Here is a 25792-nt window from a genome sequence, read left to right as displayed (position 1 = left end):
AGTTGGCAGACGAAGAGTAACAGAGAGTAAGTGAAGGAATACCGGAGGACATGCAGAAGTGGAATAACAAAGAGTAGGCAGAGGAGAAGTAACAAAATTTTTGCAGAGAGTAACCGAGTAGACGGAGGAGGAGTACCCAAGAGTACATGGAGGAGGAGTGGCAGAGTTGACGAAGAAAGAGTAATAGAGAATAGGTGGAGGAGGAGTAACAGAGAGTACACAGTGAAAGAGTAACAATGAGTAGACTTTGTAGGCTTATGTGTATTAGACATATGCTTTTGTAGTTTTATTGTTTGTTTTGCCAATCTGCTATGTGTGTTACTCTAAGCAAGTACCAAAACCAAATAGGTACCAATTATTCTTTGATAAAAAAGAGATACATACAAAAACTATATTTCCCTTTAGTTTTAGGAACACAAAATGATCATAATGATTGACTTTCGGCCCATGCTATATTTTAAATAAGATTTTCAAGTTAAATTCGATTATGACATCTTTTATTTATAAATTGTTAGGTGAAAGTACAGAATAGTTCAAAAGACTACCGCTCCCTCCTCCCCATGTTAAGAATGGCTTTCTAAATAATGCTATTATTTCAATCCGGTCCATAAACTGCACAAGTACTGACTTTTGCCATTTAAACTTTCATCTAAAGCAAATTATTTTCTCGTTGATAATTTAAAAGCGTCAAAATTGCATTCTAATTTTGAAACACATCTTTTGTGAAGTTCTACTTTTGAACTCATAAAAATGCAATTTTATTTTTTTTTCTGCCTTAATTCAAAGAAAAGTTATCATGGATTCTGCAAAAACGCAACAAAATAACACAGAAAAGTACAATTCTGAATTTTTGAGATGAGGTATGAATGTTTGTATGATTTGGATTAATTGGACAATTTTTCTAATCTTGAATGTTACCTGCACAATGCTTTGTTCAATATAACCTGCAACGTTTTTAAGTGTAAAAGTTGCCATGTTTTTGTGTTTTTCTCCTGCGAAAAAAAAATGGCAACTTTTACACCTAAAGAAAGTCGAAGATTACATCAACCAAAACGTTATGCAGATAACACTCAATATGAGAACAATTGTTCAATTAATCTAAATACAAACTAAAATGAAAATATTGTTAAAAAATATTATTAAAAAAGAAAATATTATTAAAAAAGAAAATATTGTTAAAAAAATATTAAAAAAGAAAATATTATTAAAAAGAAAATATTGTTAAAAAATATTATTAAAAAAGAAAATATTATTAAAAAAGAAAATATTATTAAAAAAGAAAATATTATTAAAAAAGAAAATATTGTTAAAAAAATATTAAAAAAGAAAATATTATTAAAAAGAAAATATTGTTAAAAAATATTATTAAAAAAGAAAATATTATTAAAAAAGAAAATATTATTAAAAAAGAAAATATTGTTAAAAAATATTATTAAAAAAGAAAATATTGTTAAAAAAGAAAATATTATTAAAAAAGAAAATATTATTAAAAAAGAAAATATTATTAAAAAAGAAAATATTATTAAAAAAGAAAATATTATTAAAAAAGAAAATATTGTTAAAAAAATATTAAAAAAGAAAATATTATTAAAAAGAAAATATTATTAAAAATATTATTAAAAAGAAAATATTGTTAAAAAAAATATTATTAAAAGAAAATATTATTAAAAAAATATTATTAAAATTATTATAATTGTGGAATTAACATCATTTTAATTAACATTAAAAAAAACCATTTTGCGACTGTAGTTGAGATGATGAAGTTCGGTAAACTCCATAATCTTTTCATATGGCTGTTCATGTGTGCGCACGCCATCACTATACGCATTAGAAAGCAGAACTGACCTGACCTTTCACTTATATACAGCACTTTAGTTGTCCCAAATCATCACCCACTTGGTACTGGTCAAACTCAGTGTTGCTTAACTTAAGTAATCTGATGAGAACCAGTGTGTGAACATGCTTGTGTCAGATGCATGATCATCTGGCGGTGTCTATTGTGCTTCTTGTTCAGCATGTCTTTCATGGCACGGAGAAAAACCCCAACAGCCTAGCAACACCTAATGCAAGAGTTCTGCTGCAGCAATTTTGGAAAGCTGACCTGCAAAATGAAACTTGGTCATGATATGTATATGTGTAAACTAGTGTTGGTATCCTCGAGAACCTAAATAATAAAATAGAACAGTTTAAAAAAGTGGATGTAACACTGTTGTAAAAGCTCTCTCTTTCTCTGGCAACTAAGAAAGTAGAAAGTGGACCTTTTACTTTTTGCAACCTTTCCTTATTATTTCCATTTGTCCTCACATGAGTGATGTTTCTGAAACATAGAAATATGGTATAATAAAATTATGGGGTGTTCGTTCGTGCCTGACCTCCATAGAATGGAAATATGTCACAAAGTTTAACAAGGTTTTTTAATATAGTTCCACAGAATATTCTGATAAGTGTTTCAGTGTGAACACGTATCGTATAATAAATTATGGGGTTTATCTATTTTATTTTTACTTTCATCATATTTTGCTTTGGTTTTGATACCCCCAAATTCGAAGCTATCTCTTTACAACCCTTCCTTTTCATAATCTATCATACTTTCATAAATCAGAATCCATTTTCTGTAGGCTGTTTTTGAACCCAGACAACGACGTGTACTTTTGCTAGTATATATATATATATATATATATATATATATATATATATATGTGTGTGTGTGTGTGGATGACTATAATGCTCCTCATCTTGAGTTGAGCATATTGAGAAGGGACACACAAATTACCATTAGCGTATAAGTGATGCTCTTTGTGTAAACAAATCGAGCTTAGGTATTTCGGACAAGGTCAAAACATCGTTAAACTCACAACTCACTCAGCAGCCGCCGATAGCATAATGGTTAGGAGCCTTGACTGTTGTATAGACGGTCGGGTTTCAATCCTGGTTTGAGGTAGTTGCCTGTCTAGCCGCACTGATGAGCTGTGAAACAGCGAAACAGTACTGTATGTGGATGACTATGAATATTTTTGTTTTTTGACGTATATATATCTGATAAAAAGCATTGTTTTTCCACCAACCTAATATATCTCCAGGTTAATATTTTTCAAAGGTAAAGCAAACAATGGAGTTTTAATGAGGTTAATACAAGAGTGCTCAATAAGGCAAGATATACACTTTTTAAACTCCTGTAAAATTTTCATTACAGACTAAACTTTTGTATAAGTAATATCGCCTGAAGAAGTTTCTTGTGACTTGCTGTATCCAATGAAATTCCATGCAAATTTCTGAGCTCAACAAGAAGATTCATGTGTTTAACAAGATACACCTGAAGAAGGTCAGAGGTTTCATCAGCCGAAATATTGTGAAAATTACACTCAAGATAAGAACAATAGTCTGAATAATTCAAATAAGTTTTTTGTTTATGTAGAAGAAATCCTACTCAATTTGAGCTTGCAGTTTCATTGACTAAACCCCCCCCTCATACTGCGCATGGAACCATTATTAAAATCCATAATCCTTTCTACAATCCAAACATATTTGGTACAAAAAAATTCAGTCCATGTCTGACTTGTCCACCAAGTCTTAATCATAAATGTCCAACAGTCAAATACACTCTAAGATGGAGAACTGCTGACATATTTGGGGATGTACCATTCACTTTTTCTTGTTTTGACAGAGTACAAAATTGACTTCACAATCTAGTGGGATTGGACAATTTTTTCTCTTCTCTACAAACCCTTTTGTACAGAAGAGACATTGCTAGTCTTTCACTACTTTATCTTTATTCTCATTAGAGATGATTGACTGAACGCCCATAAAACATTGACAGCAAGAACTCCACTACCTCTGTTGCAAAGAATATTTTCTTTATCTGTGTACCTAAAATCAAATGTAACTTTCATGAACTAAGTTTCTTTCTAAGAACTTTCTATTTGTGACACACAATACCACAGGGCTGCTTTACTGCTTGATGGTTATGTTGAAGTTTAATCTCAACATACACTTGTTTAAGCCGTCTTAAGTAATCAATCACATTCCACTCATCGTTTTCAATCCTCTCTTAATATTGCTCATCATCAAACTGTCAATTCGTTATTCTTCAGAGACTTTTGGCCTTGATAACTGGGGTACTTATTAGTACAGGGTGGAACAATAAAATTGTTGCCCCAAGAAAAGTTTGATGAAAACAGGTTTTCTTCTTTCATTGCAGATCATCTACTCGTTGTCTAGTTATCTACAAATCTCATGAGCGTAAGGATCCTTCTATCATGTCTGAAAGTGACACAATGTTCAAAGAGCGAGATTGGAGATGCGCCACTATACAACTCATGTTCTCTATTGATCCAAGTTATGAAAACAGGGCCATTGCAAGCACCCTCAAAATGCAAATCCAGACAGTTCAATGCTTGAATACACAACTCAGTGAAGTTTCCGGCTATGGTTATGATCTTGGTGTGGTTTCAAGTGAGGGCCATATTATGCTACCTAACATCTTGTAAATGAGCTTTAAAGTCAACACCAAAGTGTACATGGATGTGCAGAAGAGTGTGGTGATTCCCTGGTGCAAACAAGTAGCTGTTGGCAGACCCTGGATGTGACAGCAGAACTCTATGCCGGCCCACAAGACCAAAAAGTTTTGGCTTCAGAAGGAGTGCTACGACTTTGTACCCTTCTCTCACTAGCCCCCTCCTTCTCCGACCTAGATCCATTGGACTACTTTGGTCATATATTGAGAAGCTCACCAACATGATCTCCCCCAACACCAAAGCTAGCCTGGTCGCCGCCATCTGCTGAGTATTCACTGAGCTCCCACCAGCGCTTGTGGAAAAAGCATGCTCCCAGTTCTGAACCCGTATCGAAGCGGTGATTGAAGCTGAAGGCGGCTACATTTAATAGATGTCAGCTCTACTACATAATCAAGTTACCTGAATTTGTTTTTTTCAAGAAAAGTTTAAAAATAAATCTGTAGTGTTGTTTTCTTTAGAGCAACAATTTTATCGTTCCACCCTGTACAAGTACAATATTTAAAAACTTTTGGTGCGTTTGTGACGTGAAGAAAAAAAAAATGTTATCATAGATGAGAGAATATTTTGTTCATAATTCTCATCATATATTGATTTATAATAATTCCTATTCGATTGAATCAATTTTTTTCATAATTCTCATCATATATTGATTTATAATAATTCCTATTCGATTGAATCAATTTTTTTCGTGAAATACATGAATTGCATCAAAACATTTTGACTTCCTAAAAGAGAGTCTAAGTTGTTTATATTATTATCTCTTTGATGTAAAAGAATCGTTCGTTCTGTTTCCTGCCGTGTCTATCTCCTGTCTCTTCTTGTCACTGGTTTTGCCTCTTTGCCTTGTTGTCTATCGATCTGTGGATGTGTCTTTGTTGCACACGTCGATAAGAGCATAGGCAATAATTGTAGGCAATCTGATTAAATGGTATAATTACCTTTAGAAAAAAATGTACTGAAGAGTGTGGTGATACTCGGGTGCAATCAGTGGCCACTGGCAGACCTTGGGTTTGCTAGCAGGACTCGGCGCCAACCCACAAGTCCAAAGAGACCCAGGCTTGGCTTCAGAAGGAGTGCTATGACTTTGTCTCTTTCTTTCACTGGCACCCCTCCTCCCATGACCTGACCCCGCTGGACTACTTTGTTTGGTCATACATCGAAAATATCACCAACCTGACCTCCCACAACACCAAAGTCAGCTTGATCGCCGCCTTCCGTCAAGTATTTACTGAGCTCCCACCAGCGCTTTTGGAAAAGGCATGCTCTCAGTTCCAGACCCGTATCAAGGCGGTGATTGAGGCTGAAGGCGGCTACATTGAATAGATGTCAGCTCTACTATATAATCAAGTTATCTGAATTGACTTTTTCAGTTTTAAAATAAAGCTGTAGTGTTGTTTTCTTTAAGACAATAAATTTACAGTTCCACCTTGTACATATAAAAAAATGAATGATCAAAGTCATCTTTTTAAGACTAAAATATTATACACTAATTAATTTTTACTTATTCATTTTATTTTTTATTTTTTCAGATGATAAACTGTCCAAGCCAGCATTAATAAATATGAAGGATCCCATCACTATTCTTATCAAATCCCGGAATATCCATTTTTTAAAAAAAGCCATTTACATTCGCGATAGTTCATCATTATTTCAAGACATCTTCATCGCTATCAATGATTCTAAGAACAGATTTTCTTCTGATTCTTCCATCGAAAATAAATTTTCTACATGTAAATAAAAATTTTAACAAATAATAATTATTCATTTTCGCATACAGACTCATGTTTCATGCTTATGCAATCATCAGTGTAAAATGACAATTCCTGCATGGTCGGGAAATTCGAACCCAGCCACAAAACGATCACCATGAGAATGAAGGGAATTAACTAATAAACACTCAATTCAAGCGCAGACATTAGACAATCCAGAGTATTCAAACTACGGAAGTTGTGAACATTGCATAAATGCTAGTTGACTGTCTCCTAGTTTATATTTCCCAGACAGTGTCCATCCTTAAGTATCCTTAAAGTGGTTTAGTGTTGTTTTCCACATATGTTTCCAATAATAGATACGTACTGGTTAGTGACTGCAAAGTGCCAAAGATTGTACAAAATAGATCACTCACAAAAAACATTTATTTGTGCTTCTAATTGTCCCAAAATACTGAATGCATTTTAAAATAAGAAAAGTGGTGAGTTGCATTTGTCTGTGATTTATTTGTATTTTTATTTCTACCCAAAAGCAACGATTAAAGCCCCGTTGATTTTGACATATGAGGTCCATCACAACAACTAAGTTTCTCGGAAATCCACACAGATGATTTGTTTATAGTGGTGAAGGCTGTGTGCAGAACCAACAACATTTTTTGGTACTGCTGCTAATCTCATTTGGTGTCATGGCTGCCACATGACAGAGCAGACAGTAGACCTCAAGTTTTACATCAGGTTTTTTCTTTTCCTAGATGCACGTCTTAATGAAGCCTAAGGGTGCATCTCTCCAAGTGAATTAAACACACTTCCAGATACCAGCCTAGAAATTTCTACATGCTGACACGATACATAAGTTCCTAGCCTTCCCAAATGGTCACCCATGTGGTGCTGACCAGGCTCATTGTTGCTTAAGTTCAGTGATCTGGCAAGAACCGATGTGTCAATTTGATTATGCCATATAAAACAATATGTATAAAACAATATGTATAAAACAATATGTGTAAAACAATATGTATCTCTTAAACATAATGTTATTTGGAAAACAACACTGAATAATGTATTTAAAAATTTGTATAGATAAACATAGACAACACAATGCCAAAAAAAAATGGTTGATGTACGATGCAAGTCTTCTTCTTCTATGTGAGTGCTTTAAACAGTCAAGTTTCAACCAATATTTACATTTTGTTGATGACCAAAGAACAAAAATTGTCCGAAATATATCAGCCACCAAAAAAAAAAGCATTTGTGATTTCAGTTGTCCACAAAAAAAAATACCAGTCGGAGTGAGTTGCAATTTACTGTGATCAATTTATTTTTATCTTTATTTATTTCAAAAACTAATACACAAGAAAGCAAGAGATATACTTGAATATATTGTGCTACAATATCAAATATATGATGCAGTGTCGAAAAAGAAAAGCCAATTTTACGAAGCAGGAGCTGGAGGTGCTCATCGCCAATGTCCAAGCTCGTAAAGACATTCTTTTCACAAAACGCAATACACCCGTGTCCAATCAAGCCAAACAGCATGCATGGGATTGCATCGCGCGAAAAGTGAACTCTGTAGAGACAATCGGTAGCGAGCACCGAACAGTCAACGATGTTCGACGGAAGTGGGTTTGTTTGCTCAGTGAAACGAAAAAGGCTGAAATACAGCGCCGACGTCGAATGGCATTAGCGGGTTCCTTATCTTCGTCATCATCTGCTGCCTCTTCTACAATAGGTCTTGGAGGGTCCGGTGAGTATACCCCTTTTCTTGCAGAAAATATCTTGAATATCTGCAAGAGTATTGAAAACGGAGGGAGAGAAGGCATGTCTTCAGTAGGCCGTCCTTCGACTCGGCTTGACGTTGAAGATGCTAATGACTTATCCATGTCCTCGTCAAATACAGGCGGAGCTTTTGTCTCCGAACTGAATCTTATTGGGCACAGTCTGGGAAACAATAACAGCAATAACACGAACAATGATAATAATGGTGATGATTGTGCTAACTTCTTACAGGTGGCTTCTGTCTACTCTCAAAATGAGCACATTGATGGGGTCGAAGTTCAATTAAATGACTCCCCTATAGGAAACATTAACTCCCCAACTATGAGCAACAAAACTTCTAATATTATTGCAAACATTAAATCTTTAAGTCGGCAAACAGCAAACATCCGAAGTAGCTCCGATGGGTGTGGCAATAACAGGGTCGGTTCCGATGTGACCCCGACTTCGATTTATCCGATCTCAAATATAAATAACAGAGATACTTTGCAGCATTTACCCAACATGAACTCTGACCTTGACATTGTCCATATCACTCCAAACATTAATACCAATGCTTATGCTGACAGTGCAGTTTATTTAAACGAGGCCGAGGTTTCTAACATAAACCTGCAGAACCCCCCTGCAAGATCCCTACGCAAAAGGAGGCACAGTCAGTCAGTGGGAACTAATGATCAGCCTGGAACAGAACAATTACTTTCTGATGATGCTGACGGCAACATGGGAGATGACGAAACAGCTGCAGGAATGGAAGCGAACACTTCTATGGAACAAATTGATTGGAATGTCGGTTCTTCGTTTGCAAACTCTACATATATTAACAGTTCCGGAAGTGAGCAAGATAGAAAGGCAACCCCTGACCATCAGCCTTACCATGTGACCATATCTGGGGGTGACTCAGACATCGAAGAAGAAGTGCGGCCACAAAGAAGGAAGTTTCACAAGTCTGATGAAGATTACACAGAAAAGCTTTATTGGGTAAAAATATTTTTGTCTTTTTTTATTGACCAAATACCTATTTCGTAACTGACCTTGTTTTGTTTTTTGATATTAGAAATCCTCCATTTATTTTGTTGAAACTGTTTTAATATATCTTGGAGGACACCATCCAATCTATTTTATTTTTGACACTCCACTTAACCTCCACTCCTATCTAAAGATCGACCTGCTTGTTTTTGCTTATTTCTTTTATTGATCCAAATCTGTATTTTATAAGTGTGGTTTGTGTCTCCTACTCTCCTCAAATTTTTAAGATGCCAGAAGAGACTTGACAAAATATAGGAACAGATATTGCACTTTGATTAATCATAATTTTAAAAAGCATTCCTTCCCATATTCCATTGTAATCTGTTTTATTGTTGACACTCTACTTAGTCTCCACTCCCATCTGCAAACAGATCTGTTTGTTTTTGTAGCATTGGGAAAACGATGGACAGCCTAACACTTAATAGAGGGTCGGGAAGGGAGGGCTCTACTAACCTACATTTTTTTTTTCTTTAATACCTGAAAATGTTGTTTCACTCCCCACGATGAATTTTTTTGTTAAATAAAATCCTTTTAAACCAAAGTGGAGATCATCTATGTAAAACCAAGTCATAGAGTGAATGCGGGATTTTGGTGAGAGTTAACTTAACCCAACAGTTTTTGAGAAAACTAAATTGACCATCGACCCTATTCTCCCCTTAAAAATAACAAGAAAAAAATTACGAATCATGCTTTATGCCTAAAGCAAAGAATGAACTTTATGATTATTGTTTTTGGTTTAAAAAACAATTTGTTGTGAATGTATATTTTTCGCTTAAATGCAATAACTGGTTTGTAGCCACCATTTTCTCCCAATTTTTTAGATACTAGAAAAAAACTTGACAAAATATAGGAAGAGGTACTACACTGATCAACCAATAGTTTTAAGATGCAGTGACGTGCAGAGATCTTTTTCAGAGCAGTTGCTCAAGTGAAAAACACAGCAAAAATATAGTAATGGACATTAAGTCTATTTTACTGATTATCAGATCTTATTTTATATTTATAAGAGAATCCTTCTGTGTGGCATTTCTTTGAATATGCTCATAACTTCACTGATTTTGATATCCATTTCAATTGTTAGCAACAAGATATCAAATAATCTCTCCTCACTCGACAGGTTGCTCAGCTTTGTCTTCACCAGCTTGAATTTAGAGAAAGTCCTTTTCATTGTTGCAATTGTAATGAGTATTGTAGCATCCTAGCATAAGGGGAAATATCGCCTGGAGATTGTTTTCCTTCGTCAAGTTTCCCGCAGTGTAGAGTTGCAATTTTCAGTGGCAGGCATGGAAATGAGGAATAGAATATCTTCAATTCCACCTGTAGCTTATCTAATTCTTCTAGCTCATAAAACTGGCATAACTTCTGCAATGACATAAATGCTTCTTCATTCTCAGGTTCTTTCCAATTATTTTGGACTGTCATGGAATGGAAGGCATTTAGCATACCCCATGTTGTGCCCACCTTTTAAATCTTCCGTGTAGCTCCTGTGATATTGTATCTAAAAATACATGAAATACTTTCACATAGTCCTCCATAGCAGATGTAGCACTATACGTGTATCTTACAGGCATTTTTCTTCTGCTTTGTTAAAAAATCACAGAGGAAAAGGTCAATGGCTAGTGATTCAGCTCTCTCTTTAACCTTTGTAAAAATCCCCTGAAACTTTTCATCATTTCTTAATTCTCTTAAACTTTGTAACATTGTGTCCATAATTCTGTAAGAGGCAGCTAAATCAAGGTTTCTCTGTTGTATTGCATTAGATGCATAGGAAGTTTCTTGAAAAACTGAGTAGCAATCTCAAGACAAACAAGAAATTCAAATACTTTTCAGCAATATCGAGGTATCCCCTGTGATGTATCAGCAGGATCTTTTTTAACTATCTCTTCTAAATTGTTAGACCTTCTCATACATGTCAGTTTTCATCTTTTTTGAAATCCACATTTTCTTTTTAAATAAGAAAACAATGATTTTCCCTCTTATAGGAGTTCTCACTTAAAACTGAAATTGTTAATTTTGCTTTAAGCAATTCATGGAGAGGGTAGAGGAGTTACATAACTTTAATTTCACCAAATAATAACTTTGTGACTCTTCCTCTATCCACAGTGAACTTCTTAATTTTGAAATTGAAGTTGTTTCAGAAAAAGTTGTTTCTTCTGCTACCCTTTTTCAACACACAAGCACAGAGGCCGTAGACCCCAGGTTGAAAAATTCATTTTAATTTCAGCTTGTTTTTGCCATTAGCTACTAAGAGTTCTGAAGTACGAATCCTCCTCTTTAAAATTAAAAGCAACCCAGGAGAGTTCATTCTCAAAGAATAGCTCCCAAATCACTCCGAGATTGGTGAAAATGGCCGGGAGATCAGCTAAAGATTCTTTAATATATCATCAAAGCTGACATTGAACCTAGTTTCTGTCAACAGGTTTATGGTGTTTATCACTGATCCCAAGACTGGCTGCTCATCATTGACTTCGTCCCTGCGTTCATCAGGGATGCTATGTGCTCTACGGGAGAAGCCTGCTGAACCAATCCTGGATGAATGTCACCTCAAGTCAAGTTAAAAAAATCTCTGAATTATAAATAGTAGGGTTTTTTTGTTTATTTTTTTACAAGGTAGTCACCACTTATCAAGGCCCTGAAGCCACTCAGGGAAAAGAGTTATTGCGTGTACAGTTATCAATGGGATAGTATTGTAGTAATCATTAGTATTGGAGATTTGATAAAGTGACTTACTTAAGGTGGTGGTTCATCAGAAATTTGTTTATGTTGGACTTGAAGACATCCAGGTTGTAGTCAAGTGGGAAACAGGCAAACGGAAGAGAGTTAAAACATGCAAATGAAAATTGCAATATGAGTTATGGTAAAAAATAAAACAAATTCCTTACTCATACTAAAGAGAAGTAGAAAGTGGATGTTAGGTTTACTTTCAGCAGCCTTGTAACTCTCTTATTTCCCGTAGGGTGTCCTTTAGTTCTCACATGCAATGAGCGATGTTTCTGGCAAAGGGGGGAGAATTGCTGTTTTCTTGGTTGGAATCTATCAGTTTCACACTGACTGTTTTTTTTACCTTAATGTAGTATTTTTTTAAAAAAATTTTAGCTCCTTGCAACAAATGGCTTCATGCCTCATCTGGGGCAATTTCCATCATAAAAACATACTATCAAGACAAGATTAGACTAAAAGCTTTAAAAAATTTTAATTAAATTTCTGAAATTAATCAGTTTTTTTATAATCTTCAAAAATACAGAAATTAAGGTTTAATGTTTAAATTTCTCTATAAATTTAAAAAATGAAATTGAATTTTGACATTTTGTTCTTCCTTAGAAATTCTGCAAATCATCTTGTTTATTTTTAATTGCATGATGACCAGTTTATGTTACTAAACTCAAACTTTTTTGTGATAATTAAATTATGTTTTTAGTAAAAATAAAGTGCTTTCTTTGAAATAGTTCCAGAAAACTAATTTCTATCTTTCAAGGAATTTTTACAATTAATTGTTTAACTTTCAAATTTAACTGAATTTTCAAATTTTTGGAGCTGCTTTGGAAACATTTTTATTATAACATTTTTTTTACGTGTAAAAACGTTTTTTCTATTTTATAAATGAACTATAGGCTTCAATCATTAAAACACAATCAAAAAGTAATCAGAAACTCATAAAAAATTATGATAAGCCGGCTTTCATTACCATGGGCCTTACCAATTTTCACCATTAAATTGGTATTTATTTGCTTCCCCACAGAAGCAAAAATATGACACAAGATCGTTTTTAATGTGGGAGAAAACTAGCTCCACAAAAAGGGCACTCTGGAAGTAGGCAAAAATAAAAATTGCTTTAGTATAGACAAGTTTCTCCTACATTGATTAAGGACAAATTAATTTAAGTGTAGCGCCAGAACAGATACTACAGTCAGATTTTAGCACTATCTGGAGTTCACTTGAAAATATATAACTACTTCATTTAATCACAAATTAATATATGAAAGTATAAATTTATGCATAAACTAAGTATTTACTTCAACAGTGCTCAATACATAGGTATAGCTAAGTAGTAAGTTAGAAAAATATATGTGGCAATGCCTGAGAATCCTAGTGTGGATGAAACGTGGAATATTCTGTGTAGCTTAATTGCCACATAAGTTAGAAAAATATGTGGCAATTAAGCTACACAGAATATTCTGTGTTTCATCAACACTAGGATTCATCAGGCTTATATGTAGCTTAATTGCCACATATATTTTTCTAACTTACTATATGTGTATGTATGTGTGTGTGTGTGTGTTTACACGTACAAATTATTATTAAAGTTTAAATTCATGTTTGATTCTCCTCACCAGTTTCTCATTTCTGAGTTTTTCCCTATTCTTTTATTTGTTCTCTCCCTTCTTTTTAACTCTCTATCTTTACATATGTATATAATTCTCTGTTACATCCCAGCCTTCAAACACCAGTATCAATGTTAAAAGGAAAATGATTTCCTTTGGGAATAGGAGGAGGGGCCTGGAAAGAGATACCTGATTGACTTTCCACAGAAGCAAGAGGCCCCTGTTGTCTCCCTACTCCCACTCTGAGAGGATGGCAGAAGGGGGGGAGTAAACTTTTAAGTGGCATTTTTACAGATTAGTCATGCCAGGCTTGCCTTTCATTTCCCTGCCACTTACAGTGGCTTATTAATGTGATCTCAAGTAGTTGGAGGTACAAAGAGGGTAGCAGTATTGTCTGGTTTAATTTGGACCTGGGAGTAATAGTGATTCCACACTACCCTTGTTGGTACTTAATAAGTTTTACCCACTATGGCAGGCAGCAAACAAACTATAAGGAAGGGTGTTTGTGGGGAGGGGAGGTTATGCACTGAATAGTCAGCAAGTTGAACCTTCTAGATAAATAAGGTTGAACAGTATTGTTAAGTCTTACTGCATGACACCATTTGTAGATATGTGTTTTTTTTTTGTTATTTCACCTCAAACAAGACACCGTGCCACTATGTTGTAAGGGGCTGCTATTTGAGACCAGATTTGCAGGGATACTATGTAGGGAGTTGGGCAGCAAAATGTCTATTCACATTACATTTGAACTTCTGCATGTCAGTACAGTCAGGGAAGCAGGAGCTTGAGGGAAGTACAAAAATTTTGCCTTCAAGGAGTTTGGCGTGATGAATAAAGTGCTAAGTAAAATTCAGTTCTAAGTGACACTCCTCTGGGAGTGGAGATTTTTAACACTTTTAATAGTTAATGAAAAATGTACTGTTTTGATTGGTTAACATTTTGACTTATGTAACCGCTGACATTGATCAGGTGTATCGTTTCAAATTTTAGAATCTTTCTGTGAAACTTTGGAATCTGCACAGAATCTCGGACAACAAAACTCTTTATTTAATTCACGGAAATAGCATGCTCTTGTTCCGTCAGTCATCCTCAGTATCACATCAAGGACTGAAACTTCAACCTCCAGAAGAGTGTCATTTAGAACTGAATTTTATTTATTACACCACAAGTCCTTTCAGAAACAGGATTTGTACATTTTTTAAAACAACATAGTCTTCAAGTCCAATGACAAACCTATTTACTAATCTAATCCTGACCTTTTCACCCATCCATTCCAATCCTCTCATAGTATTTTTCATCATCCAATTTACAATCTATTTTAAAATATCTTTTTTTAATGGATATTCATCTCAAACATCACCACTGGAATATAAAGGGTTACTATAAATTAGGGCCAGATTAATGGGTGTTTGTGCAGTATTAGTCGATATTAAAACTTAAAAATAATGCATTTTAAGTAAAAAAAAATAGTACATACTTAAGTTAGTAAAATTTCCAAAAAAAATTATAATAAAACTAGCAGGTGAACCCAATGTTACCTGGGATTAAATAATGATCAACGAATGTTTCACACTCCCATATTTTTATTATCATCAAAATTGGTGAAATCGACCATTTTTCAATCAAATCAATTGATTGCCTGCTCTAGTTGGGTAACCGTTGCTGTGCACTGGGAGGAAGTTTCACATGCCTCCTCGCATTGGCTTAGTCCACAATACATTGTTGTCTACATTGCACTGTAGAGAACCTACTGTTGATTTTATAAAATTATTTTTATATATAAGGGCTTGAATTTAAGTTTAAAATGCAAACATCAAGCCTTATGGTTCAATTGTGCTCTGAACAAAACATTAATTTCGTACATGCCTCTGTCATATCAAAGAACCTACTGTTAATTTTATATGTCTGGCCTTACTATTTGTGCAGTGATAATGGCTTGAATTTAAGTTTAAAATAAAAAGGTCAAGTATCATGGTTAAGCTATGCTTCAAAAGAGAAACATTCATTTTGAACACACCTGTGTCATATAAAAGAATCTACTGTTGGTTTTATATGCAGGGTCTTTCTGCTTTTGCAGTCATAAAACTTCTTGAATGTATTTGTGATGTTAAGCTGTATAAGGTGTTAACTTTGGCCAAAATCGCCTGTTCTGGCTTTCATCAAATTTTTTCGATTAAAGACATTCTGATACAAAACTTATCTAAGAACACTGCCAAATACATAAAGTACATTTGTGTGAAATTTCATAAAAATCTGTCCAGCCATTTCTGAGTCTGTGATTGAATAGAAGATCTGGTAGAAGTATTTTTTGCGAAAAACAGTTATTATTGACACACCATTTTCTAATTTGAAAGAGAGAAAAATGAAGTGAAAAAAAGGGAGATAAGTCAGTTTATCATACGGAATAGGCAGTGTGAGACTAAGCTGTTAAAACTGCATTGTTAGATAAACTTTTTTTTGTAATCTTTTTTCTACACGATCAATTTTTTGTTATTTTTAATAATTGCAACATAACACGTAAGTAGTGTTTTTACTTAAAATATGTTTCTTTAGATATCCGCTTATAAATGCACACGCACCAATACATCCTAAGTGGGGAAGTTGTGCAACAATATGTTTGTTCACATTATATTTAAATTTCTGCATGTTGGTATAGCCAAGAAAACAGGGAATAGGGAGGGAATTTCAAAGGCAAGCAGTTCACAAAATAATCTTTTATTACCTTTTAACTTTTTTGCTGCATTAGCTCCTTGAATTTGAAGTTCGGATTCTGGTTGCCATGGTGACAATAAATATTGCAGCTTTTTATTGAAAATGCTGATGGGACAGAACAGGCAACATTTGGGCTAAATTAACTTTTTAACAGTATATTCAACTATACGTTGGCTTTTAATGATTTTGCTTGTGTACACTGTTCCCATATTTCTCTTGCGTTTTTTTGTTTTTGTGTTGCCACCCAAACATAAGGTTAGTGTTAGAGTATAAAGAAAGACAGAACTTTGTGTCATTTAGAATTAATCACTTCTCTAAAAGTAACAGAACTTTTGTGTCATTTAGAATTTTTTTTTTTTTTTTTTTTTATTACATTTTCACCCCAAACAAGGCAAATTGCCACTTTGGTGTAGGGGGCTACTATCAGGGGCAACAACTACTGGGGTACTATGTAGGGATTTGGGCAGCAAGGTGTCGGTTCACGTTACACTTGAACTTCTGCACGTCAGTACTGTTGGGGAAGCAGGGACCTGGAATGGAATTCCAGAGTCTTGCGGTTCTGGGGAAGAAACTATTGGAGTAAAAAGATCTTTTACATCTAGGGACCTCTACAGTGTGGGGGTGGGATCTAGTAGCCTGTCGGGTTTGTCGAGGGTGCTCGCGTCGTGGGGGCACAAGTGATTGCAGTTCATCAGAGCATTCACCACTAAAATACTTGTAGAACAGGCAGAGGGATGCAACATTTCGTCGATGGGACAGAGGCTGAAGCTTAGATGCCAGTTCAGGGCCTATCAGATTTGCGACTCTCTTTTGAACCTTGTCAAGGAGCGAGAGACTAGTAGCAGATGCACCAGCCCAGATGTGGCAGCAATACTCCATACATGGGCGAATGGTGGCCTTATAGAGGTACAGGATACTTTCGGGTGTTAGTAGTTTTCTAGCACGGTAGAGAGAGCCTACCTTTCTTGCAGCGGCCCTGGCAATGCCTTCAATGTAATTGTTCCAACTCATGTTTCCTGTGAACGTTAGGCCAAGGAGTTTGAAAGATGTACTCTCAGATAAAGGGTCGTTGGCCATTGCTATTGGTGGTAGAGAGGGTTTCTTGTAATTATTGAATGAAACTAGTTTAGTCTTGGCAGCATTGAACGCGACCAACCACTTTTGTCCCCATTCCACTACAGATTGGAGGTCTTCCTCTAGTGTTTCTGCCATTTCTTTAGAAATGTGTTCATTCGTCTTCCTGTCGTGTCTGCCATAGAGTGTAGTGCCATCAGCATATATACCCATCTCAGAGGCAATGTTGTCGGGGAGGTCATTTATGAATATCAGGAACAATAGAGGTCCAAGGATAGAACCCTGGGGCACTCCCGCATTTATATCATTTTGTTTAGATGTGCGACCGTCGAGGACTACCTGGATTTTTCTCTTATCTAAGAAGGATTTAATTATGTTAAGTATTCTACCAGTGATACCGTAAGATCTAATCTTCCTGAGGAGACCCTCATGCCATACCCTGTCAAAAGCCTTAGATATATCTAGAGCTACCGCTCTGCCTTCCCCCGCTTTGTCCAGTGATTGGTATATACGTTCAGAGATCACGGTGAGGATGTCTGCTGTGGAACGGGCTTGTCTAAATCAAATTAATCACTTCTCTAAAAGTAACAGAACTTTTGTGTCATTTAGAATTAATCACTTCTCTAAAAGTAACAGAAGCATTATCTTCTCCTTTCAGAAAAAGATGAGTTTGCCATATGTTTTACACAACTCATGATAGCAGTGCCTAAAAAATCAAATCACACATATTTGGACGATATTAACTTTTATCAGTCCTATATAGTATAAATCAACTTTTGACCGTTCTATAGATTATAAATTGCCTTATAACAGTGTAACAGCCTTTAGACTATAAATTGACTTTTAACATTTCCGGTATGGCTGTTGCATGCACAGTTTTCACCTCTTTTTCTTTTTTTCTTTTTCACACAATTTAGAATTAGGAATGAAGAAACACAATGCTTTTATATTATTTAGAATTTAACATAGATAACAGAAGGCCATCAGCCCTGGCATTACAAACTCCTGTCAGGGTGGGGGGGGGGGGATAGGCTTATTGCTAGTTGTTTGAGGTGTTGCCATTCAGGACAAAGTGTTAATGGGACTATTTTTTTACATGGTAGTCACCACTAATCAAGGCCCGGAAGCCACTCGAGGATAAGGGTTATTGCGTGTGCAGTAATCAATGGGACGATATCGCGGCAATCGTTAGTAGTGGAGATTTGATAAAGTTTCTTACTTAAGGGGGCTGTTTATCAGGAATTTGTTTATGTTGGACTTGAAGACATCCAGGTTGTAGTCAGGTGGGAAACAGGCAGATGGAAGAGAGTTCACAGGCGTGCACTTCTAAGAAAGAAGCTTTGTTCATGGAATTTACGTTTTTATTAAGGCACAGATAAAGAGTGGGGAAAATGTATGTATATTAAAGATAATTACATTAGTGACTGGACCCTATTAAAAATTTAATGGATCAATTAAAATAAGCTTTTTACATTCTCTGTTTAATGAAATCTATTCCCTTTTCCCTTTTTGTTGCATCACGACTGCAAAGATAACAGAAGGCCATACGACCAGGCATTACTACTTACTTCTAGAAGAAGATAGGTTTGTTGCTGGTCCTCTGAAGATAGGGTTAATGCAGGTCACATTATTTTTTCATTTATATCAAATACTAGCATGGTTATCCAGTGTTGCCTAATGCCATGGACAACAAAATAGGAGAGTTTAAAAGTGCATCCTGTTTCTATATTTCTCTTCCTTTTTTTATTGTTTTGATGTTGCCACCCAAACTTAAGGTTAGTGTTAGGATATAAAGAAACACTGACCTTTTGTGTTATTTAGAATTAATCATATTATCAAAGGTAACAGAAGACCATACGACCAGGCATGACCACTTCCTTTCCGAAAGAGAAAGGTTTATTGTGGTTACCCCTTGTTGCCTGGGATTATGGATGACAATATTGTCATGAAAAGTTTAAAAGTCCATGTAACATCTCTCTTTTAAAACTTTCCTCTTTTTTTTTCTCTCTTTAACCTTTTCTATCTCCCTCTGTCCTATACTCCTCTCATAAAACAACCAAACAAAATATATATTTACACATTATAAATATAAATAAATTTTTTGACATGTATACGACAACGGGCATATTAAAAAAAAACATATATATATATAAAGGGTGCTTTTGTTAGAGGTGGCAAACTTTATATTAAAATTAAACCCCCCAAAAATATTTTTACTATACAAATATGTGGTTTATTCCAAAGATTAATTTTTAACATTTTTTATAATTTTTATAATTGAAATACAATTTCGGAGAATTGCCCTCGTAGCTCGCACATATATAATGTAACGTAGAATTCCAATTTTCACAAACTCTATGCATTAAATTAGGCTTTATTTCAACAATAATACATTGAATGTTGTCTTTCAAGTGGTCTATTCTATCTAGTTTATCAGCAGCATAGGCATGGGACATTGCATATCCGCAAAGAAAATAATCTAATAGGGTTAAATTTCACAAATGACAGGTCCATTTCGTGAAATTATTTTCTCATCAAATGTTTCTTTCATTAGGTTCGTTGTATCATTTACAATTTGCAAATGCTGCTGAGGTGTCAATCTCTTTATAATGAATTGCCAAACCAAACTGATCTCAAAATGCTCAATAGTTGCGAAATCTGCAATTAAAGAAAATAGTTTTTAATTTAAAGTTTGTTGCCTCTAAAAGAAAACACTACATTTATGAAAAGTTAAAGATAAAAATGCCTGGAACTCTTTTTTTTTTAATTGTTTTACGCCGGCTGACACCGGCACCTCATAAGTCTCTTTTCTAAAGAAAGAAATATCGAGTTGTACATATTTAATTTTTAAAATCATTAACAGACTTTATTGGATGTTTTTCTTCTTTTCTACAGGTCGAGAAAAAACGTTTAAAAATTGAGGAGAGACGGTTAGCCATAGAGGAAGAGAGGCTTGCAATTGAGCGACAAAGACTGGAATTAGACAGGCAGAGAATGAAGATGAGCAAGGAAGATATCGCAGACATAATAACAGCAGCAGTTTCATCAGCCAGACCTTCTGAAAGCAAAAGAACTCTCTCTCCGCTCAACATATGCACAGCTGCAGATGCATCCACAGATGAGTATGATGATGATGATAAATCACAGTCAGCTGTGATCCCGCCAATAAAGTCAGTTCCAAGTAATCAAATTCTTCCCTCCGAAATGCTGAAAATGGCAGCCGATACTTTTGATCTGTCAGAGGTACTAGATGAAGATAGTGTTGGTATTTCGTATTGAGTCAACCCATATTTATTTTGTTCATACATTTTGTATTATATCATATCAAAATCATTGCTGCATTAAAAAAATGTGTATTTTTGATAACATTGTTTTTTTGTTATTTTCTAAATTAACAAATGGTTGCTACATGTTTGATATGCCTGGAGGCACTATGGAGTCTCATAGACCAAGGAAGATCTGGTTTAAGTGTATAAGAAGTAATGTAATTGCATGATTTTCATGTTATTTCTTTAGATTGGAGAGCTGGTTGGAAGTGTTGGGACACTCGCAGCACCTTAAATATTAAAACCATTTGATGATCATTATTATCATGGTTCCACCTAAACATTGTAATCTGGATTATTTGAATTTCTGTTCTAATCTTGAGCGTTATTCGCAGTTTCAGCCGATGTAACCTACAACCTTCTTAAGGTATATCTCATCAAACATGGTAATCTGTGTGGAATTTTGAACAAAACTTTACATTTAATCCACAAATGTAACATTCTTTCGTTCCAACAGCCATGATGAAGTACTAAATAATGTGAAAATAACACTCAAGATGAGAACAGTAGTCCGAAGAATCTAAATAATATGAATACTCAATCCTCATCTCAAAAATTCAGAAACATGGTGGTCAATCATGGTTACACTTAAACATTCTATTACTATTTCTACAATAAGAAGCAGGTTGGAAGTGTTGGGGCATTTGGAGCACTCTAAATATCAAAACCATTTGATAATCATCATCATTATCATCGTTTCTACCTATACATTGTAATTTGGATTATTTGGACTACTGTTCTCATCTTGAGTGTTATTTTCACAATGTTTCAGCTGATGTAACCTCCGACCTTCTTAAGGTATATCTTATCGAACTCTGGAACTTGTTACAGAATTGTGGAAGTTTATGGAAAGAAACTCTTTGTTACTTTTGATCTTTATTGAAAACTGGGTGCAGAATTTGTGACACTGAAATAGTGTCTTGCTACTGGTAACATGGTTATTCAGTCTTGAGAGACAATGGATATTCCCTGTAAGGATAACTGCACATAATTGTGAAGCAAGAGTTGTGCAATTTCCAACCACAACTCTCCTCATAAGACTGCTTTCCTTGCAGACTATCTTGTGTTCATCTTCAAATCCAATGCCAACAAATCCTTTTTTATTAATATTTCTTTTAGTTTTTTCACTCCAAACAAGGTACACGGTCACTGAAGTGTAAAAGGCTTTTGTGATAGGAGCCATATTTATAGGTGGGGAATTGGGCAGAAAGATATTTGTTAACATTACATTTAAATTTTTGCATATTGGTATAAGCAGGAAAGCAAGGAGCAGAGACAGAATTAAAAAGACAAGTGATCTGAGGAAAGAAGTAATGAGAGCAGAAAATATTCTGGCTTCTAAGGACTTCTATGGTGAAGAGGTGGAATTTTGTGGCTAGTCAGGTTAGTCAAGGGTATTTGCCAGAAACTATAAACTATTTTTTCATATTTTCATTTTTTTTTTTTCTTTGTAAAGCCTATTAATCATTGTTTCAGCAGGTTTCTATCCAAAAACTGAAGCCTTGTAAAACTCTCTTCCTGCTGACTGTTTTCCTCCTATATATAGATTTGGTTTTTCCAATATGCATCTATCTTTGCAGTAATCATCTTTTGTTTTTGTTAGCTCCATACATCAAGTGACTTCATGCCTTGTCTTGAGGGATTTCATAAAAAAGAGAGAAAAGTTTACTCACAAGGCATCTTCGCTGTCTTGATCATTCTTTTTGAGATCAATGAGGGGAATTAATCAGAAAAGCTATCAATCTGATTTCACTTTAGCGCTTGAAGAAGCAGTGTGATGACCCGAATTCCAAATGTTACTCAGAATGGTGAAAGGGTGCAGAACTGATTACTGGTCCTCCAGCCTGCATATTGAAATCAACACTGGCTGTCACTCATTTCAATGTTGTGCCACACTTCTGTCAATCTTTGTTCCAGACTCATTGGAAAAAATCAACTCGACCAATTTAGTGCGAATGCCATCATTTTAACTTTCAAGAAGCTACACTCATTAAATTCATTTTAAATAAATCTCAACAAAAACTTCTTGAATAAATTCTAACACAAACAACTAAATGGCTTCTACAGCCATGATATACTCCTATCTTGTAAACAAACTTATCACTAAACGTGTTGTTTATTCTAACATGATTTTGAGCATTTTTCCACATTGCTTGAACAACTTTGATTGATCGTTTGTGCCTAGACAACATCTCTTGGCACTTGTTTGCACATAAAGAGCATCTCTTGGCACTCTGTCAACAGCTTTTTTCAGATCCACAAAAAACAACAGAGGTTCTTCTTCTTTTACATGTGCTTCAGGCTAAATCTAGCATCAATGTTACAGCATTCCCTCTATACTAATCTCACTTATTTGCTGCTTAATTATTTTCTCAATCACTTTCAGAACTGGGTTTGTCAACGTTAAGCTTTTAGATTTTCCTCTATCTCGAGCTTCCATTTAATCTTTGTAACAGTTCACAATTGTACAAAATTCTGAGTCTTTTGGGATGGTCTCTTCTGTTATGATCTGATTTGTAAAGTCTATGATCATCTCAATTCCTGTTTCATCAGCTGAAACACTGCCTGAGGATCAAACCATACCTTTCTTCATCTTATTCATCGCTACCCATACCATTTTTTTTTATCTGTTCTGGATATTGCAACTGCAAAATTTTCTCAACTTCATGAAACCAATATTTCATTGCTGAGGAAATTATTTTGGCTCAATATTGACATGAAATATTTTAATATTTTATCTATTACTTACAGATTATTTAAAAAAAAAAAAAAAAAAAATTAAAGTGGTTGATCATCGTCAAAGTCGACCTGAAGTTTTTTTTATCATTAGCAACTACATCAAGGTGTATGGGAGGGCACCATTCTTTTCTCAGGATTACTCGATTTATCAATGATCCTCAGCTTATAATGCTGCCATTTTGCAAGGAGATTAAAAGCACTGTTTTTTGAGTTTTTAGTGTGACTTAACTGAGGATTGAACCTTTGACTCGCAACCATAAGAAGGGCCGTGTTTGAATGGAAAAATTTAAGTTAAATTTTTAAGGGTCAAAGGTTAACCAAGATGATTTTAAAACAGATTTTTTATCTCTTTAGATGGCAAGATTTTAGACAAGACAGATTTTCTAGAGCACTCTTTCTAGTGTGGTGCAGCATGCAGAATGTGTATCTGGGTGTAATAAGACGAGTTATCCGACTCTCTTTTTCTCTATCTCTCTCTCTATCTGTCTCTCTCTCTGATGAAAGATACCTGTTCTGATATTTTCTGCAACTGTTCTTCTCTTCTAAACATAAAATCCAGTTGATTTTTCCTTTCTCAAATCAAACATCGTAAAACTATAAATGGAGGTGCTATATATAATTCCAATATGACCACAATTCCTGCCAATAACTGGATTAATTTGCATAAACAGTTACCTTCATTCAGAATTTTCGGCATTAGTACCAACCATCTGAACTCCTGCAAATCAATCTTGCTTCAAGGGAATGGGTGTAACTTTAACCCACTCTAAAAATTCTACTTCCACTCTCCTATCAAACACTGAGAATTCCTTTTCATTGCATAGTTTTTTAAGGCTCAGATCGTTATTTCATTTTCTTATTGCATGATATTACTTTTCAGCATATATAACTCCCCTCTGTAAATACAGAACGGTCCTTCATTATAACTTTATTTTTCTGCATTCTTATTGGTTGACGTCAATCCTAATTTCTGCAATATTGTACTTTCACCATCAACGTTCGAATAGTTTTATATTTACAGCTTAGTAAGAACTGAGTTCCCAATGACAACTACACGGATGTATAAGGGTGTATACAATGCCTCCGTTCAGTCTCGAAAGACAACGGATACTCCCTGTAATAATTGTGAGGCAAGGGGTGCACAATCTCCAACCACACCTCTCCTGAGTCGACACTGTTTGAGACCAGTGGCAGATAGAAGTCCAGGACAACTGGAAACAATGCCGAGATAAGCAGAGAGCACAGCTGTTATTGTTTTTGTGGTTTGCCAACCCCCAACGTCCTCATGTCAAAAATGACTTTCGAATAGACACCTCATTTTGTGCCTAGGGGTGGGGTTGTCACAAAATTTGCTGGAAGGTTCAGGGTATGGTTGAGGGTAAAGTTCAAGGCAAGGTATTTTAGTTGGCAAGACTGGAGTTATGGTGACAAAAAACCATCGAACCCTGTGTCCCTTAAAGGGAACTAAATTCCTGTAGTCACATGTACGTTACCAAATATAAATGTAAACGCTATTTAAGAAAGTGTCTGTTTTAATTAAGCTGAAAAAGTAAACATTATAAAGAGAACGGTTTATTTAAATAACAAACAATGGTTAATCTGTTTCTTAAACTTTAAATGGGTTTAATTTAATCACGTTATTATTAAAAATGTAATCACGTGAAAAGCTGAAATAATAATGTTATTATTCTGAAAGCCATTCTTAGATGGGGAGGGTGTTTAGTAACTAATCTGTTCTTCAGCCTTACAATGTAAGAAAAAAATATCATAAAACATGAATTTAACCTGAAAAAACTATTTAAAAATTGCGCGATGGTATCATGCTCTGCTCTCACATACATACAAGATTTAAAATTTGGTGGTTATGCATTTTATTTTATTTGTAATTACTGTTTTCAGGTTAAATTCAACTTTCCCGCTATTTTATTTTTATTCAACTGTAAGGTGGAAGAATATTTTCATAATACCATCCCCCTCCCCAATGTGGAAGAATATTTACAAAAGCCCGTATCCTCCAAAATGTAAAAATAATTACCCAAAATTGTACTTTGTAGTGTTCAACACTTTTAATTATAAATCATAAAATAATACACATTTACTCATTGTAAAACTTCATCTTGCATTATTTCTTATTTTGGTAAATATGAAGAATCTTTCTGCCTTCGAAAAATCCTTTAAAATTACCACTTTTAAAGGTTTTCGCTGAAAATGAAAATAATGTAAAAAAAAATCTGGCATATGAGTAGATTCCAAGATATGAATAAAAGTAGATCACTTTTCTATAATAATATAACATGAAATGAGCACCCACTTTATGGCCACATTTTTTTCAGAGGGGGGGGGGCTCAATGTACACTGAACAAAATTTAACTTAAAATGAGTACCCACTTTTTTTTATTTGGGATTGGTGCATGTCAAAGGTGCATGTCAAATCGATTATTAATGCGTGGTAGTCCCCCCCCTCCAAGGAAAAGGTAGGTATGCAGTTTATGTGAAATTGTGTTCAAAGGTAGCCATAAAGTGTGGTCATTATACGTTAAATAATTATAGACAAGTGATCCATACTTTCTTGAAACTAACATTTTTTAATATTTTTAAAG

The 25792-nt window shown here is 34.8% G+C and overlaps 1 protein-coding gene across 1 annotated transcript in view; it reads left to right on the top strand.

Annotated features, from left to right (window-relative positions):
* LOC145283513 (uncharacterized) overlaps nucleotides 1–20493 on the top strand; it is a 37077-nt gene extending 16584 nt beyond the window's left edge. Inside the window, exons 2-3 of the mRNA XM_080132350.1 lie at nucleotides 6044–8971; nucleotides 20023–20493. Coding sequence (XP_079988476.1) covers nucleotides 7622–8971; nucleotides 20023–20406 — 1734 coding nt within the window. The 5' untranslated portion in view covers nucleotides 6044–7621 and the 3' untranslated portion in view covers nucleotides 20407–20493. The remainder of the gene's footprint in view (nucleotides 1–6043; nucleotides 8972–20022) is intronic.
* The last annotated feature ends 5299 nt before the right edge of the window (nucleotides 20494–25792 follow it).

Source organism: Euprymna scolopes, chromosome 8, assembly GCF_053919585.1.
Source record: "Euprymna scolopes isolate OS-2025 chromosome 8, ASM5391958v1, whole genome shotgun sequence".
In the NCBI taxonomy this organism is placed as follows: domain Eukaryota; kingdom Metazoa; phylum Mollusca; class Cephalopoda; order Sepiida; family Sepiolidae; genus Euprymna; species Euprymna scolopes.
The sequence above is the reverse complement of the archived record's forward strand: the minus strand, read 5'-3'. Positions and strand labels throughout refer to the sequence as shown.